Source organism: Galleria mellonella, unplaced genomic scaffold, assembly GCF_026898425.1.
Source record: "Galleria mellonella isolate WM207_F2 unplaced genomic scaffold, CSIRO_AGI_GalMel_v1 utg171, whole genome shotgun sequence".
In the NCBI taxonomy this organism is placed as follows: domain Eukaryota; kingdom Metazoa; phylum Arthropoda; class Insecta; order Lepidoptera; family Pyralidae; genus Galleria; species Galleria mellonella.
The window spans coordinates 3,268,557-3,286,841 of NW_026442014.1; the positions used below are offsets into that span (position 1 = coordinate 3,268,557).

The window sequence follows — 18,285 nt, forward strand, 5'->3', positions numbered from 1 at the left end:
TTCAGTCTTAAGATAGATAACATATAAATAGGTAAGTAGTTGCCTATTATTTTTATTATCGTAAGTCACCGTTTGATTAGATAGAGTTATTAGAAAAATTTATAGGCAATGGTATAGTAGTTCCAAAGAATTAGGTGCTGATAAAAAGATAAACGTTTTAACAAATATTACATATCTGACATCTTTGTGGATTAAGTGGAAACTACGGGATAAAAATATAAAAGTGATAATGTTCAAGTCTAGGTCACTCACTGAGGGTTCCGTATTATACCTTATTTTTTATACCACAAAGTTGGAAAACAAGCATACAACATGACTGATGGTAAACGGTTACAGTTGTCTATGGACGCCTGCAACACTAGGGGTGTTTTTTTAATGGATGATAATGGAATGGTAACCCTGCCTGCGCTATCGTTATACGCTGGCAGGGTACCAGTGAGGGATGACAGGTGAGGATGAAGCAGGCCAGTTAGCCCACCGTGAGGAATCTAACAATAAATCAATCATGATGGTTTCTAGGGGGATCCACGAGGAGGTCGACTTGAAAGGGTATATTACTAGTAATGGTGCTACTAGTCCCCATTACTAGCCATCCCTTCTTTTTTTTTTTTTTTTTTTTTTTTTTTACAACACAGGGGGCAAACGAGCATGCGGCTCACCTGATGGTAAGTGACTACCGCCGCCCATGATCACCCACAACACCTACGGCATTGCAGGTGTGCTGCCGGCCTTTTAAAAAGGAATATACTCTTTTCTTGAAGGTTATGTTGTCGTATCGGTTCGGAAATACTGCTGCTGGAAGTTGATTCCAAAGAATGGTTGTGCGTGGAAGAAAGTGCCTTGAAAAACGCACGGTGGAAGACCGCCACTCGTCCAGATGATTGGGATGAAACTTTAGTTTGTGGCGGGTTGTACGGTGGTGAAAATCAGCAGCAGGTATCAATCCGAACAATTCCTCAGAACACTCCCCATGATAAATTCGGTAGAAGATGCACAGAGATGCAACATCTCTGCGCAGTTTCAATGGGTCAAGTCGGACAGTAAGGCGTTGACTATCGATAATTCGAGCCGCCCGACTTTGAATGCGGTCTAACGGAAGGAGTTGGTACTGTGGCGCTCCTGCCCACAGGTGAGAACAGTATTCCATATGCGGCCTGACTTGGGCTTTATATAATTTCAGGCGGTGTTCTGGCATGAAATATCGTCTCACCCTATTGAGCACTCCTAACTTTTTGGAAGCTATCTTAGCCTTCTCCTCCAGATGACCGCAAAACTGGACGTCGCAAGATATATCAACGCCCAGACTAGGGGTGTTACGTACGCTTTGCCTGAAGAAATCTTATTATACCCTTTTTGAGGAACCCCATATTGTAGTCTCTAAGGAAAACCTCGGCAGGGTGCTTATTTTACCGCGAAAGAAAATTATTTTTAAACTGCACTGTACGTGACCATTATGGTTCAAGTGTCAGGATGAATTCTCTGTCGATGGCGATGCGATGACAAACGGTTATCTTCCTATTCCTATTACATTTGACTGTAAGAGATCCCTTTATAGGGTCGAAAATAAAGTTTAAGAATGATATAATACGACATATATCGGTAATATGTAATTAACGTTTTTAATTTGTTGTCAAAGATTTCTTTTTTATATAATTTTTCTTTAATATACAGTCAGAAGTCTTAATTTTTCCTAATTTTTTTTTATTCTAAATTATTACCAATTTTTTTTAATGGTTATACAGGTATTATTCTCAAATAATGTGTTTTTCTGAAAAAATGTTTTATTAACTTCTGAGCATTATTATTGACAATGTTGCTGTAGTTTTCAATAGTATTTGTTTGTTTAATTTTGTTTATATTTGTTTAATTTTGTTTAATTTAGTATTGTCTAATTTTGTGTGTCGTTTACTTGTATTTTATTTTGTGCAAATTCTAGTGGCTACCAAATTACTATTTGAGTATATAATTATGTATTGTTTTAGCTGTTTGTTTGCCTTAAATAAATAAATAAATAAGTCCGCCGTTGTATATTAAATCTTTTAATGTATCCAATATAAATTATGTGCAATAAAGATTTTACAATGCAATACATTTTTAAAATAAAAGATCGAATAATTGGTTTGCCAGTAGTTGCTACGCTTGGTAGATAGGATCGCAATCGTAAATAGGTTTTGGTCATGTTTAAAAAGGTATGCTGCTGCCTATCCCTCGACCATTAAGTTCCCTTAACTGCCTCTTACGACATCCACGGAAAAGGAAGAGGTGGCCCATTCTATGGCGGGACACACACACACAACGATATTGAGTATTTGTTTTATATTAGTGTTATGTTATAAAATTTCGTTTATTTAATTTCCACCACATTCCCCTCAAAATATTGCCGTAAGAGCTCAATGGAAGTTGGAAGGGGGTAACAATAGAGTCGAAACTAAACCGTCATATCTCTAAATGTATCAATGGAATATGATATATTCTATGAGATATTAAGAGGAATTGTCATGTCTATGGTCACTTTTTACTATTATACAGCTTGCCATCGACAAGGATTACACATTCATACCTTCGAAATTGAAAGGTAATGGAATGAGTATTCTGTCGAGGTTTTCCCAAGAGACTACAGCATGCGGTTTTTTAAAAAAAGCGTAAAGAGTTCTTTTAGAGTTGACAGCATATGCATAATGCTCCTGAAATCATAGGCTTGCCATCAGGCCAGCCATATGCTTATTTGCCACCTCCGTGTTATATTGTACTGCTACATATTATACAAAATCCATCTCTTAATTTAATATTTAAATTTGATAGTTTCGGGAAATTATTGATTTATAGATTATAATATACCAAAATTTATAATATTTTTGTTTAAATTTAGTAAAAAATTTGTTTATATTAGTTCTTAGACTTTGCTGTGACACAAAATTGAAATTTTAGAATCGATCCTAGTGTTTTTGTTTCTTCTTTTAGGTATGAGACTATAAATAATTTAAATAATATGAATGAAATGCTAAAATAATGAAATAATCTTAGGAATTATTCGTAATATTTGAAAAATGGGCGGGCACGGATATGGTGTTATGTAGTTGTCAAATAAAAATATCTGTCACACTGTCATATTACGTCATTGACTGTTGTTTGTGTCATTTCATGTCACGTGATATGATTTGTTTACAATTTAAATTTATATTAAATTAAATAAATTTAAAATCCTAAATGTCTATCGAAAAAAAGTGGTTTATATACGTGTAAATTTAGTTTCTTACTATGGCGGTCAATTTAGACACTAGTAAAATATGTCGTACCTGTTTATCAGATGAAGGACCCATGAAAGACTTGTTTACAGTCTGTTCAGCTGAAATTTTTAAATTTTGTACATCTGTTGAGGTAAATAACTAAGAGTTTAATTTCTTTAGGTATATATGTCTGAAGAAGAATTCCAAATGAATGTAAAACTATACGCAATGTAAAACTGTATAAACTATGTAAAACTAAGTTCTTAGCCTCTTACACAGAAAATAGTCATGAGCCAAAGCACTTTTCTTAACTTGCATGGTCATGATATCTTCTCCATTCAAAATACTAAACGTGTAACAAATTCCTTGATAATTGGTCAAGGCGTTAAGGTGTTAAATACAACAATAATATTTTGTACAAAACAGAATGACAACATTGCTCACCTGTTGAAAATAAGCATCATTATAATCACAGAAATATTCTGATTTCTAATAGTGATACTCAGATGTCATTTAAAATACCTTCCTATTCCTGAGAACTCAGGTATCAGGTGTGTGTGTGCTATAAATTCATTGCTATATTCTACCTAAATTTATTAAACAATTTTCATTTTTATAATATTAGTAATGTTCAGGACATTCTGTGTTATAACTTTTTTCTGAGGTATGCGGAATTGCTACTTGCTGACCAAAATAAGACCAGATTGGTAGTCCATTTTCTTATCAGTCAGTGGACATGGACATTCAATGGACAGTAACAATATAATTATAAAATTCAATTTGCATAGGTGTTAAACTACATTTTTTTTTCTTACAATAATTATTTACTTGCTATATTAGATTATAGCTGTATTATATTCTTAAAACTATCTATTGCTGGCTGTTGGCCATGGCTTTAACCATATATCAAGATAGAATGTACCCTATTTGTTAAATTAGGATATAACCTACCCATAAACTAAAAATCATTTCATTTCCGAAATCCATTCAGCTGTTTAAGTGTGTTTGTGTAATAAATATATATAAATATCCAAGCATGTTTACAAATTTACATTTTTATCATTAGTAGGATGTATAAAATAAATCTGATACTATTAGAATTAACAAAAAAATTACACATGATTTATTCCACAGATTTCAGTTGGTGATCATTTACCGAAACAAGTTTGCCAGACATGTGTGAATTTATTGAACAAATTTTATCAATTCAAACAGGTTGTTATAAGGTCCAATTCAGTATTGAAACAGCATTTACCAATAGTAAGTATTTGTGAAGTTTTCCATAAAAAATAGACAATGTATTTTCATTTGTTTTCTTGGAAATAAAATAAAAAAACCTTATACCCAATTTATTTCACCTTCGATTTGAATCTACTAGCTCATTGAGGAATAAAAGTTGTACTTAATTATAAAATGCTGCATTCTCAAAAGCTTATAATATTTTTTTCTCAGGAACTCTTAATAAAAAATATTCTTTATAATATTTTTTACTTTTGTTTTTAGATTAATTTTCTGAGTTATTTTTTGTTTAATGATTTTTACTCTTTAGGTGAAACTAGAAAGCCAGGGTGATGTCAATGACACAGTACAAATTGTTATAACAGATTATCAAGATGATACATCAATACCAGACCCCATAAATGATTCTAGTAATATACAAGATAGTCCATATGAAGAAGTACCGGAAATTGAGTAAGTTTTAAATTAGTACATTTGTAATTTTATGAAGTGGAGTGACGTATTATTTAAAAATAAGGAAAAGATATGTTCTGCATTTTGTGAAAATCACAAAATTAACATCTTACTTAAAAAAAAAAACTATGAAAAGTTTGGTAACAAACATCTGAGGTTATAAACCAGAAGACACATTAGGCAATGTAGGAAAGTTTGTTTTCTAAATTGATCCAACTAGAAATCAAATTCAGGATCTTATTTATCTAAAGAAACATGCTTACCATTATACTATAAAATCGAAAACATATTTAAAAATATTCTTCTTTTTTTGGAGTAATTAGTCGTAGGAGTCATTTATATTTTTTGTAATTTAATAAATTTTTTTATTAATAGGGTAAAATATTTGACCACTAGTAAAAACCTCTTACCAGATTTTTTAACCAATTAATTTAAATTTCAGAATTAAAAGGAGAAGTAGAAGAATTGGTATCTCAAAACCAATAAAAAAGAAAACGAGGATGAAATGTGCTAAATGTGAAAAAACATTCCAGAAATATGAAAACTTTGAAGCACATATGCGGAGTCATTTTGGTAAAAAGGTAGGTACTAAAACTGCTTCTATAATTTCTAAAAAAAAAAATTATAAATATATAATACCTAACTGTAGGGAGTCAGTGGATGCAGGCGGCTCAGTTCTTTATGGCAATGGGGAGGGGGGGGGGGAGTTCAGCAGTGGACGAATAATGGCTGAAATGATAAATACCTAATTTATTTTACTTGTTTCGATTTGATATTAATTTAATTAATTGTTTCTATATCTACATCTTGATAGCAATGAGTTCTTTTGAAAAAGACTAGTTTTTGTTTTGTGATTTAACCTTTTTGTTACACATTTGTTTCCAGCCAGACATCAAATGCCAGCACTGCGATAAGACATTCCCAACTCTCCGCAATCTCAACAGCCACATCCGGACCCATTCCGGTGTCCGCAAGTACCAGTGTCTCACTTGCGGCAAGAACTTCGCCTATCTTAACGTACTCAAGAATCATGAATTAATACACGCAGGAATTAAGAATCATGTTTGTCATATATGCAATGCTAAATTTGTACAAAGATATAATTTAAAGGTATGTATGTATCTTATCTATAATTTTTTTGTTATATAAACTCCTTGTTGGCGGTGTAAAATATTAATGTTTAACACAACTTGATGTTGTGGGCACGCGAAGTTGACTTGCTTAACAGTCGCAGACAGTGATTAATTAAAATTTTAATTTATTTAAAGTCAATTACGCGCGCAACAAAATATCGCTCGTGTCACACCCAGTGTTACCATTTGTGGCAGATTACTGCCATTTTTACTTTTAAAAAAGATCTCTTTATTGAATATTCAAATTAGGTAATTTGAATTTTTATGGAATCCTTCAAATCTGCCACTTTTGTAAATCATCAGCATGATCGGCCACAGACAAAATTTAGAAGTGATTTGGCAAAATGGTAGCAATCTGCCACGCTGGTCACATTGAAAACACATGTCGAAAAGTATGGTAATTGACCATATACTTTGTATTTGTATAAAAAAAAATTTACTGTCAGTCTTGCTTTTCCATTATTACAGTGTAATTCGTCACACTCGTGAACGAATGTTCGTTACGTCAACTTGTTTATGAGTATGACGAATTAATTACTATTACTACTTGAACGCACTAGTCACAGACTGGTCTTCTCAACACTCAATTCATTGCATTGGGTACACAGTGTATTTGTAACAAATACACTGTGTACACACACTATAATGTGTATTTGACTTCTGTATATTTTTTTATTCAAATTAGAATGGCAAACAAGCTGACGGATCACCTGATAGAAAGTGGTAACCATCGCCTATAGACATGAGGAGAACTATGGACATAACAGAGTATATTGTTTCGCCCATGATACCCCCCATGCGTTGCCAATCCTGAGGACTCAGGTGTTATTCCTCTGTACCCTGTAAATGTACGCCGTATCCCACCCTTCAAACCGAAACACAGCCATGCAAACACAACTGCTTCACGGTAGAAACATGAATGAGATAGAGGTGTCCAACCAAACATATTTTCATATATTGGGGGGAAAGGGATTGTTAGTAATGGAGACTGATAATCCCATTGCTAGCAATATACCCAACCAGGTCGACTTCCTCGCGGTTCCCCCTGAAAACTATCATGGTTAATTCCTGATGAATTCACATGATGGGCTAACTGGCCTGTTTTCATTCTCATCTATCACCCTTCACTGGTGCTCCGCCAGCGTATCCCGTTAGCACAGGCGGGGTTACCATTCCATTTTTACCCATAAAAAAATATTTTCATATAATTCTTGATATTCTAATTTAATGAAGAGGAAAATTGGTATCATTGCCTGATATTTAATAATTTCATCCAAACAGAGGAAAAGACTCAGAATATTCAACCAGACTTTTGTATATTCTGATGTTTATATTGTATAGAAAAATAGTAATTTCATTATATAAATGTATCGCAATTGTTTATCATCGTAGACACATCTAGAGACACATAAAAAAGAGAAGAAATACGGTTGTGGGCAGTGTGGTAAGAAGTTCGCGCAGCCCGGCTACCTCAAGATACATCTCATAAGACACTCTGGGATCAAGAATATTGCATGCTCCTTATGTGATATGAGGTTTTATGTGAAGGTTGGGTTTTTAAATATTTATGTATTTATTTATTGAATTTTACACTTAGATGACTAGAGTGCAAAAAGTGATCTTAACATTGTCTTTACTATAGACATAAACAACACCATGCTTGTTACAGTATATGATGTAACTCATAGCATCGTCCATATGTCGCATATATGTATGTATACATATGAGGGAGAGGTTCTTAGGAGCACATAAGAACCTCTCCCTTATATACATTAAAACATTTTGATATTTTACAAACCTTATAAACTTATTTTAGCTATTGTTTTGTTTTTTCCTTTGTGCTAATTTCTTAATTTGAAAGATGGTCACACAACAACCTCATAGTTAAAAAAATTGTAGAAAGTTTTAGTTCTTATTCATAATAACGTGTTTAATATAAATACCTTTTGTACAGTACTGTAACTACAGTACAATAAATGTTGATACTTGACAAAAAAAAATCATACTAAATTTCTACAATTTTCAACAAATTTATATACATTTAATCATAGTGGTTGTAATATTCTATGCTACTGTCCTTTTACCACACTGTTAAATGTGAACATTACTAAAAAATATAGATGTAACATTTTTTTATATATTCCAGAGTGATTTGTACAAGCATATGAGATCTCATTCTGCGGACAAGCCGTTTTCTTGTGAATTCTGTGACAAAACATTCAAGTGTAAAAGTTTTCAAATTGTGCATCTGAGAACACATACAGGTAGGAAATTCATATTTTTAAAGCCCTTATTAATCTATTAATCCATTTAAAGAAAACTGAATCCAGAAAATGTAATAAAATTAACATATAGATGTGGGATCTAAGTATCAATTAACTTAGTAAATAAGAATTCCACAGGATCGTACTCACACCATTTTAGAATACATATCCTACTAGGTCGACGTGATCCCCCCTATAAACTATGGTGGTTAATTCCTAGAAAACTCATCAAAATGGATAGAATGGCTTGGTTTCATCTTCATCTTTTATCACTCATTGGTACCCCGCTAGCATATAGCATAGCGTAAGCGGGGTTACCGTCCTATTATCATCACCCTTTATAAAATCTATTACTCTGACTACCCTACCAGAGATTACTGTCGTGAGCATATGTCTATATCTTCATGCTGGGTCCTTTACAGATTAAAAAGGATAGTACTGAGTGCCTTTATTTATACTTACATCTCTTGCTTCATATATAATTTATACATGCCTATTTTATTAATTTTAGGCGAACGCCCATATGCATGTGATCTGTGCCCCAAGCGGTTTATGGCGCGTAAAGACATGCGAAACCATCGTATGATACATACGGGAGAGAAGCCTCACAAATGTCAGCTGTGTAACCAGGCGTTTATACAAAAGTGCGCACTCAATAGGCATATGAAGGGGCACGGGAGAAATGACGAGAGCCAGGGTTTACTTCTCAGACCGCCCATACAAGTGGAGACCATAACGCCAATTGCAGTGTCGTACGCTCAGTGGAATGGAGAAGCGTGATGTTATTTAGTATTTGTGTCCATATCAAGTAATGAAATTAAATCAAACCAAAATTTGCCTGAAAAAACCCGAAGTCTGTGAACTTACTAGGTGCAGAACTGGAATAGGAATTAGCAGTGGAGACCAGTAATGCATTTTCCAGCAGCTTGAGTAGGCTACAGTCTACAGCGACAAATTTTGGGGCCAAATTTATTTTCTATAATTTTATAATTTATTGGACAAAAAATGTTTTTAATATCCTTACATTATATAGACAGAGCATGGAGCCTCAAAATCGGGTCAACCTTTTTGTGAGCTAATTATTAAATTGGCTTCTTATCAATGTTCCATATACTTACACACGTCTTGTGTATCTTGACGTATTTATGTTTAATCATTTAATAAATAAAATTAGTTTTTACGCATTAAAAAGAGGCAAAAATTATAAAACAAAATAAATATACACGTTACAGTTCAGGCACCAGTTCTCCATAACTGATGTATCTATGGTATTAAGTGTTCCATTATATTAAAAAAGTTGTGAAATAAATAAATAAACATTATTTTTATTAACTGTACAAATCTGTCATTGCTAGAGAGTGCATCTTTATAGAAAAAACTACAAAATACAGTAATCTGATAATAGATTAGGAACTGAGTAGATTATCTGTCCTTATCTTTTCACTGAAATCTAAAAGAGACGACAGTCTTTTTCTATCAGATTGGCTTGATAGAATTGAACTAACTATTGATTTGTTATTTCTTTTGATAAAGGTTTTTTTTAAAAAAAAAAAACAAGTTCTCATCAGTCATGTGTATATTTTCCAATTGTCATAATATTTACAGTAAACATCCCAATTTATGTACAAATAAATACGAGGTATATTTCTAAAATAAATTATTTTCTATGTACTAAACTAAATCAGACTATATTTATTATTGCAATACTTATAGTATATACTTGAGATATCAATTCCATCCATAGTTATAACAGCATCGTTATCACACAGTTAAATCCTTCTAAATGGTTAGCAATCGATTTATTATTTTGTACCTGTCACTATTTCTTTTAAGCATTACAGTACATTGGTAAATACAAAAATGTTTATCACTATTTCTAGACTTTATCTATAGTCCATTGCTAAATACAGATCTCCCTCATATTTCGCTATAATATTTATAGTTACTCCTTAATAGTTTTGTTTCATCTATTCTCTTCAGTCTATGAGTATGCATAAGCCTATCTCAGTTCCAGGATACGCTGGCATAACATTCAGTTTTTCTCTTAATGTTGAAGGTACAGAATAGATTTAATCAGAAATATCAATATATCATGCTGACTGTATATACTGTTGAAAGAATGCATATTTCATTATAGGTTTATTCAATCTATAATTATGGTTACTATAGCTATTTTAATTAATCACAGGCATAACTCTGTCATGCACTTTCATATGCCTTTTCAAAGTGCCTCTCTGTGTGAATCCCAAATCGCAGACAGTGCATTTATGTGGTCTTTCCCCAGTGTGGGTCCTGTGATGGTCGTTCAGCCTTCTCTTCGATAGGAAACCCTTTGGGCAATAACTGCAAAGGAATGGACGCTCTCCTGAGTGTATCCGCTTGTGTTCTATTAACGAAGACTGAGTACCGTAAGATTTGAGGCAAATGTCACATTTGTACAATTTCTTTCCATCGTGTATGAGCAAATGTTTGGCCAAATTGCATTTGTCCGTGAAAGGGTAGTTACATATTTGGCAAATAAACCTGCGGCCGGTATGGCGTCTAGACACGTGCGATAGTAGTATTGTGTTGGTGTAGAACTTTTTGCCACAGTGCTCACACGTGTACTGTCTCTCTCTATTCTCTTTATGAGTTTCTAAATGCGTCTGAAAAGAAAAAAAAAAATCAAAGTGTTTATGTAGGATTTATTTTTATTATTACATCTTCATACATTTACTTGGGCAAATGTCAGGAATACGCTATGTTATGCCATTATATTGTACTAGCCAGCAGCCTAACGGGTTTTACGGTCATTTAGATATTTTTGTAATGAAGGTACAGTAAAACCATCATCAAATTCTGTTACGTGATTTATAAGTACGGACGGATGCCGACAACGATTTTGTTTACTATTTAGAGATACTATAAAGTTATCTCAATTATGTTTGTGATAGTAAGATTCAGTAAATGTTATTATGATCTGTCTGTTTTGTTTTTATTACCTAGTAACTTTTACCCACGACTTCATTCTTGTGACCGGGGCAAAAAGTATCTTATATCCTTCTCTATCCCATACAGTACGTGTATACTACATTGTGATAGGTTAAGCCATTAAGACACTATAAAGTAACAAATCTCAATTTCAATTCTATGCTATGTCAGTATCGGTATAGAATAGGTAATCCCTTCCTTTCCCGTGGGTGTCAAGAGAAGCGACTAAAGAAACTTAATGTTTGAGAGACGGGCAACAGCATCCCTCTTAAAACATCACCAAAGTCTGACTGTGGTTGCTAAACCGCCAAGCCAACTGCTGGCAGTACTCCCCTTTTGGGGGAGGCAATAGACAGTTAATGGCTGATATAATGATAAAGGTAACAAATAAATTCACTTTAACATTTATATTGGTGATGATATTACCACCAATTGTAATGTTTACACGAAGTCCTATATTATATTCAAAATTGTAAATGCAATATTACCCTCAAAATAAACTTTGTTGTAAATCCTTTGCCGCATACATCGCAAACATACATTTTCCTCTCCCCGTGTGTCTTCCTGTGCATCTTCAAAGACTCCCGATTCTTGAATATCTTCCCACAAGTGATACATTTTAAAGACTCGAGATTGACAAGAGTGTGTTCGTTTTCATTATGCCTTTTCAATCCACTCCACGTCATAAATGTTTTATTGCAAGGTAAGCAATGAATTGGTACCTGGAAAAAAGATTTTCGGTATTTGTCATGCATGTATTTTTTTCACTGCTACACAAAGACACGTTTTCACAAAATAAATTATGTTTGTGTTATTATTTATGTTTGTCACCTCTACCTGCAACTGGCTATAAAGTAGCCTACATCTCTCTATATCTTATATATTAAGTGTATGTCAAATTTCTTAGAAATTGGTTAAACCATTAAGGTGCTATGAGCTAACAAACAAACAAACCCACTTTTACATTTAAAATATTAATTTTTATTTTACACTTTGTTGCACCATTTAATATATATTAGTAAGCATATGTACAAAGAAGAGCTTCACACTAAAAGAGTTTTCTTTCAGTAAACCTAAATTCGAAAGGAGCATCAATGTCAGTGGGTAGAGTGGTGTGCAATATTGTGTCAATTTTCAAACAAGAAGAACTAGACAAACTTTAGTTTGTACATAATTAATTATATCACATTTAATCATATATATACACACATACATAGACATAAATACATACATACACATACATAAATAATGTTCATAAGGATAGCAAAACACAGTAGGACAAAGTGCAGATCATACAAGAATAAGTACAGATGTTTACAAGATTCATTAAAATATTTAACTTACTATTTTTCCTTCATGTGCCAGTTTGTGTGCTTCAAATCTTTCTAAATAGATAAATTTCTTGTTGCACATCTCACATGTAAAGTTGAAATGTTTTTTCACCTTGTTTTTCTTTTTTATCTTAACTAATTTCTTTACTTCTCTAAAACACAGAAACTGTGATAAAAATTATTATATTTACAACTATTTCTTTGAACAATAATTTATATTTGAGTGGAAATAAATATAATTACCTTTTCTTCAGTTTAATTTCATTAGCTGTATCATCTATTGAAAAATCAGTTGTCTCTAAAAAATCTAAAAAGAAACACCAATAACATTGTAATTTAAAATGTTTTAACATGGTATGACTAAAATTATTTTATCACATTTAAAGATTTTTAAGTTGTAAATTGATCTATGACCTAACAGACATTTCAATATAAACCTTTGTACTATAATGAATATAAAAAAAATAAATAAAATACAATTTACATATAGGTACTAGTTTTTTAGGCTCACCATTGGCATCATTATAATCAGAGAAGCCCTCTTCCTTTACTGTGACAATTTCAGGTTGTTTATTTGTTTTATCACATTCATTTATAAATATTTGTTCTTGAAATGTTCTATTTTCTTTTTTTAAATTACTCTTGAGATCTAAATTTAGTAATGTACTTTGAGACTGGATACAGGTCTGTTTGAATTCTGTGTACTTGCCAAGAAGTTCATAACATGAATTACATAGACCTTTCGGCAAGTCTTCATTTTCTCGGATCTGAAATGTTTTGTCAGTATTATTAAAAAAAAAATTAATATAGTGTTTGTTTTATGCAATTTGGAATGGTAAACAAGTAGAAAGCCCTCCTGATGGAAAGTGGTAACTATCACCTAAAAATATGAATAGTGTCATAGATATTGACTATGCAATTAATCAAGTCTAGACTTCATTTTGAGTAACATTTTTTTTTATTTTTTAAATTCTAAGATAAAGGTATTGTTACATCAAAACTACAATAATCTAAATAGGCTGTAATTAAAAATGTATCATTTTGTTTTTTTAGACTTGGAAATAGTGTTTGTTTTCCGAAGAATACAAGTAAATAAAAAACTGTGACGTCCATGGTACCTCTCATACCATTCCAAAGGATTATAATTAGTTGTATTTATTAATTATTTAACAAATATAATACATTGATAGAAGTTTATAAATTCAAATTAAATTTACCTCAACTGAAGTGCAGAAATTATAAATATCAGGAGACACATTCTCATATAAATTATAAGTGAATGATTCCTTTGTAATCAGACATGCTCGACATAATTTCCAAGTAGCCATATCGTATTCTATATGCGATTTCAGATCAATTATTTAATTATACCTATCTTGCCGATATGCACATTTAAGAAATTTCGTTCATAAGAATTTAATGTAGACATAAATAGATTACAGTTGTGAGAACTTAATGTTGTTTGCAGATTTTCAGTTTTGTAATTTGTTTTGATTTTTTTTAATAAGCATAACGTAGTTCTCTAAGTAGTCTGTGATAAGCATTTATCCAAAACAAAGTGTAATAAAGTTACGATGTTATGGAAAAAGACATTATTTCTATATCAATAAAATAAACAAATATATGTATCCATCTAGAACCATCAACATAATATTGATTGTTATACAATCTTCTGCTTAGTGTAAAAAGAAAATTACTTATTATGTAACTTTAAGGATATTTATTTATAATATTAATATGAATATCATAAAAGACCTAGTTGCTTCATATGGTAAAATTTATATTTCATTGAACTGGTTGCATAGATTTCATAGAAACGCATTTCATTTGAAAAGATGCGAGGCTGCTAACCAACTGATAATCGATTGACATATTTATTATTCGTCAGTACCACTGTATCAATTAACTGTCAGTCTATCAAAAATAAAATGAAGGTAGTATTCTAAATCTATGGACGATATACCTGTCATGTACAGATATTATATATTTACATTTTATTATATTAGTAATATTCAATTAGAATTTTCAATTATACATCAATCAATCACACAGTTTCATTTTATTATCTTTACTAAGCTTTTATTTTACAAAAGTATTAGAAAATAAAATTATTAGTATTATTCTCATTATGAGTTTCTAATAGATTATTTTTTATCATCAAAAATGGACCTGCATAAGGGATTGTTAGTAATGGAATCCGCATTGTTAACAATATACCCTCAATATCAGATTAAGCTCCATGCGGCCCTCTTTGGAAATCAATCCTTTTTCAGTAGTACTTCACCAGCAGGTGGGGTTCTTTTTATCTCAAAAACTGCCTGCACTATTGATGTATATCGTCAGGAAACCAGTGAGATTTGATAAGTGAAGATAAAAGCAAGTCAATTAACGAGAATTAACTACAATGGTTTCTATGATAGTCAACCTGATGAGGTTGATTGATGGACTCCATTACTAATGATCCTTTTCGTCCCCTCTTTATACCATACTTACTTAGGTGATACTTATATATGTCTATATAGGTACGATATAAGTATAGCACCACCATAGAGAAGCTATAATCCAGCAATGTTATAAAAAAAAAAAAACAATTTATTATATTAGATATAAATCTATTATAAATACTATATTTAGTCTTTATATTAAAATTTTACTTTTGTAAAAAAAAATTGGTATCAATATAGTATCGCATACAACCGTAATATACAGGAGTGCTAGAATCTTGTACAAAACTAATGAATTCCTTGATGGCCCAATAACTTGAGTAAAGTATGCTGTCACTTGTAAGATTATATAGATTTACTATAAACAAACGATTGTTTGTTGCATATTTATAATAATTGAATTAAACAGGAAACATTTTAAACAACCTTGACATGAAGAATTGAATTATTTGTGTATACTGTGATGTTGTATGATCCATGATCAGATTAAATTTTTTTTTATGGGGGAAAAAATAGTCCATTTTTTAAATCATTACTTTCTTTAAATATTTAATTTAAAAATTCCTTTCTGCTTTCATACAGAATTTCAGCAATTTTTTAAGTATGGAAATAAATAAATGACTGTAAAAACGGTAGATGGACATAAAAGAAGAGTGTGTCCCAAAAATTAAAGCTGGCAGGGATTTGTGGAAGAACACATACTGCACCAGCCCCAAATAAATGAGAAAATACAAGGTCATGATGATGACTTGTAGAATGTTATAAAAAACTATTTATCTAAAGGATCAGTACTGTTCTGAGTATTATTTAGTACACTCAATCTTTGCTTCCTTATCACTGATAATAACATCTCTTGTGTTTCTAATGCTAGAGGCAATGGTAACGCCCGTAACTGTTGGGCAATATTTTTTCCGAATGTGTCAAACTCATCACCACATTCATTGTGACTAGAGAGCACTTGTGGAATTTCTGGAGCTGGAGATTCACTTTTTCTTAATTTTATATATGATGGATTATGTGTCTGGACTGGAGTTTTACTATCATCAGCTTCGTGCCATGGGTATGGGTCTTCAAAATTGTCATCATCATTTTGCTCTAATTTTGTGTCTTCTTGTAAATCAAGATCTGATGTATTTGGTTTCTATAAACAAATATAAATTAATTTAATATGGATCATGCCTTGCAGTTTCGTGTTTTTTAAATGTATTTAAATTTTGAATAGGTATTTATAATTATAATTAATAGCCAATATGCATCTTAAGAGTTATAAATTTTGTAGGCTTATTTTTATAACAACATATTACCTGTGTGTCTTGTGAGTTTAATGATACTTTCAACACTTGTAGCATCCGTAGTTTGACTTCACTGAAGTCCTCAGCGTTACATATTATAGGGCCAGTTCCATCACTGTTCTTTGACCATTTTACACGGTTTTGTTTCAGTTTTGCTTTCATGTTGCACAAATACTGTAATTATTAATTAATTTTTGATACACAACAATAATGTTTCTATATAACATCATGATAAATTCAATCTACTACATTATGGATGTATTATTGTATTTTAGAGGTATGCTTATAACACTCTCTGGGCAATCAATAAATCTTTAATTGGAAAATCCTTTCAATGCCAATGGAAGTACTCAAAAATATAAGTATGCCATTTTTGATAAAAACTTAGAATTTGATTTTCCTTTTATTTTAATTTGTTGCATATTTACCTTTGCCCAACTCTTGTGATCTTTTGTTGGTCCAAGGGAATTGAGATGTGGTGTTATTTTCTTCCACTTTGTCTGAACTGCTTCTATGTACCTGGGTGTCTTTTTATAACCCCTTATAACCTCGGGGTTTTCTTCAAAGAATCTACACAGGATGTCATTTTGGGCTTCCGTTACTCTTGACTTGTCTAATAATCATATAAAAATTTTAGAATATGTTGCACATTTTTACTACTCTTATAAAAATGAAATCTTGACTATTTTCAAAGTTTATCTTCAAGTTTGTAAATCAAGTCCATAATGCAAGTCATTTCAAAATCTTTAATATCTTGGCAGACGGGTTGGCAACCGCAGTTAGGCTTTGGTGATATTTTAAGATGAACCACTGATTAATCGACCATTAAATTACCTTAGTTGTCCTTTACGATTCTCACGAGTAAGGAAAGGGCGGCCCAATTTGTGCCGCGACTACATAAGTTTTGTTAAAAGTGCTATCAACTAATATAAATTAATTATTTATAATTAGATGTGTAATGAAACTAACGAAAGTAAAAAGTTAATACCTTTCGGCATTTCAGCTGTACTTAGGTTTCTTTTTCATTGTAATGATATTAATATATATAAATACATCACAATACAAATAAACTGTAGTTGCTTCTATGAAGTTTGATATTGTTATATATTTATTCAGAATAATTAAAAACTTTGTTTACTTATTTGTTTTCAGTTTTCATTGAATCAGTAAACAAAGAATGATTTTTTTTTTTTTTAGTACGTTTGTTCCGTTTGGAACAGGCTAAGGTCGGAGACCATGCTGCCTAGTCTTCAAAAAGATAATTTGTCTGGAATCACAAAGAATGAATTATTCGACAGCTGATGTGACGTTTGTCTGATTTCGTGTTTGACATAAAGTTAAAGACTCTATAAACGGTCAAGTAAGCTGTTGCGGCGAGTCTATTTAGCATAAGTTGCTCTGTAATTACGTATATCTCAATAATATAATGAAAGTATATCTAGGCGATGCATATACATGGAAGATATTTATATATAGCAATAGAAGCCAAAACAATATTTTTTAAAAATTCGACAGAACAGTCATGTTTTGGCGTCACGTAAAAATCACTGCATAAAATTAAATAGGGTTTTCACCGTTGTGTCTCAGAAGATCAAACATAAAACTATGTCTGTTTTGTCTTGATACGCTATCTAGATGTGGTCTATTTCTACCAGAGGGAGACTTTGTACAAAAGTCGATTGCTTGGGTACCTCTGTCCCATTCGTGTTTCAACCGTGAAGCAGTTGTGTTTGCATGGCTGTGTTTCGGTTTGAAGGGTGGGATATGGCGTGAATTTACTGGGTACAGAGGAATAACACCTGAGTCCTCAGGAATGGCAACGCATGGGGGATATCATGGGCGAAACAGTATACTCTGTTACGTCCATGGTACTGCTCATATCTATAGGCGACGGTTACCACTTTCCATCAGGTGGGCCGTCAGCTTGTTTGC

General features: G+C 32.0%; 3 protein-coding genes across 3 annotated transcripts; 1 reads left to right on the forward strand and 2 right to left on the reverse strand.

Moving 5' to 3' along the window:
* The first annotated feature begins 3,126 nt into the window (after positions 1-3,126).
* LOC113518289 (gastrula zinc finger protein XlCGF57.1-like) lies at positions 3,127-11,280 on the forward strand. The gene is made up of 8 exons (XM_026903138.3): positions 3,127-3,378; positions 4,362-4,487; positions 4,777-4,919; positions 5,362-5,500; positions 5,805-6,029; positions 7,445-7,600; positions 8,199-8,316; positions 8,828-11,280. The coding sequence occupies exons 1-8, from the start codon at positions 3,259-3,261 to the stop codon at positions 9,094-9,096; spliced, it is 1,296 nt and encodes a 431-aa protein (XP_026758939.2). The 5' UTR covers positions 3,127-3,258; the 3' UTR covers positions 9,097-11,280.
* LOC113518259 (zinc finger protein 624-like) lies at positions 10,491-14,185 on the reverse strand. The gene is made up of 6 exons (XM_026903092.3): positions 13,835-14,185; positions 13,129-13,384; positions 12,861-12,924; positions 12,631-12,769; positions 11,775-12,008; positions 10,491-10,961 (listed from the first exon to the last, which is right to left on the reverse strand). Exons 1-6 carry the CDS (start codon positions 13,943-13,945, stop codon positions 10,491-10,493), a joined length of 1,275 nt encoding a protein of 424 aa, XP_026758893.2. The 5' UTR covers positions 13,946-14,185.
* A 1,093-nt stretch (positions 14,186-15,278) lies between these two features.
* Positions 15,279-17,543, reverse strand: LOC113518309 (uncharacterized). Its single transcript, XM_026903170.3, has 4 exons — positions 17,342-17,543; positions 16,782-16,966; positions 16,366-16,527; positions 15,279-16,202 (listed from the first exon to the last, which is right to left on the reverse strand). Exons 1-4 carry the CDS (start codon positions 17,349-17,351, stop codon positions 15,831-15,833), a joined length of 729 nt encoding a protein of 242 aa, XP_026758971.2. The 5' UTR covers positions 17,352-17,543; the 3' UTR covers positions 15,279-15,830.
* Positions 17,544-18,285: the final 742 nt, after the last annotated feature.

What these genes read in the sequence shown, in the direction of transcription:
- LOC113518289 (XM_026903138.3), top strand. Translation starts at nt 3,259, where the DNA reads ATGGCGGTCAATTTAGACACTAGTAAAATATGTCGTACCTGTTTATCA. An exon ending in TGAAACAGCATTTACCAATA is followed by an intron (nt 4,488 to 4,776) that starts GTAAGTATTTGT and finishes TTTACTCTTTAG; the next exon opens with GTGAAACTAGAAAGCCAGGG. An exon ending in GCATCTGAGAACACATACAG is followed by an intron (nt 8,317 to 8,827) that starts GTAGGAAATTCA and finishes TATTAATTTTAG; the next exon opens with GCGAACGCCCATATGCATGT.
- LOC113518259 (XM_026903092.3), bottom strand. Translation starts at nt 13,945, where the DNA reads ATGGCTACTTGGAAATTATGTCGAGCATGTCTGATTACAAAGGAATCA. An exon ending in TGATTATAATGATGCCAATG is followed by an intron (nt 12,925 to 13,128) that starts GTGAGCCTAAAA and finishes GTTTCTTTTTAG; the next exon opens with ATTTTTTAGAGACAACTGAT. An exon ending in TGGCACATGAAGGAAAAATA is followed by an intron (nt 12,009 to 12,630) that starts GTAAGTTAAATA and finishes TCTTTTTTCCAG; the next exon opens with GTACCAATTCATTGCTTACC.
- LOC113518309 (XM_026903170.3), bottom strand. An exon ending in ATCACAAGAGTTGGGCAAAG is followed by an intron (nt 16,528 to 16,781) that starts GTAAATATGCAA and finishes TAATAATTACAG; the next exon opens with TATTTGTGCAACATGAAAGC. An exon ending in TAAACTCACAAGACACACAG is followed by an intron (nt 16,203 to 16,365) that starts GTAATATGTTGT and finishes ATTTGTTTATAG; the next exon opens with AAACCAAATACATCAGATCT.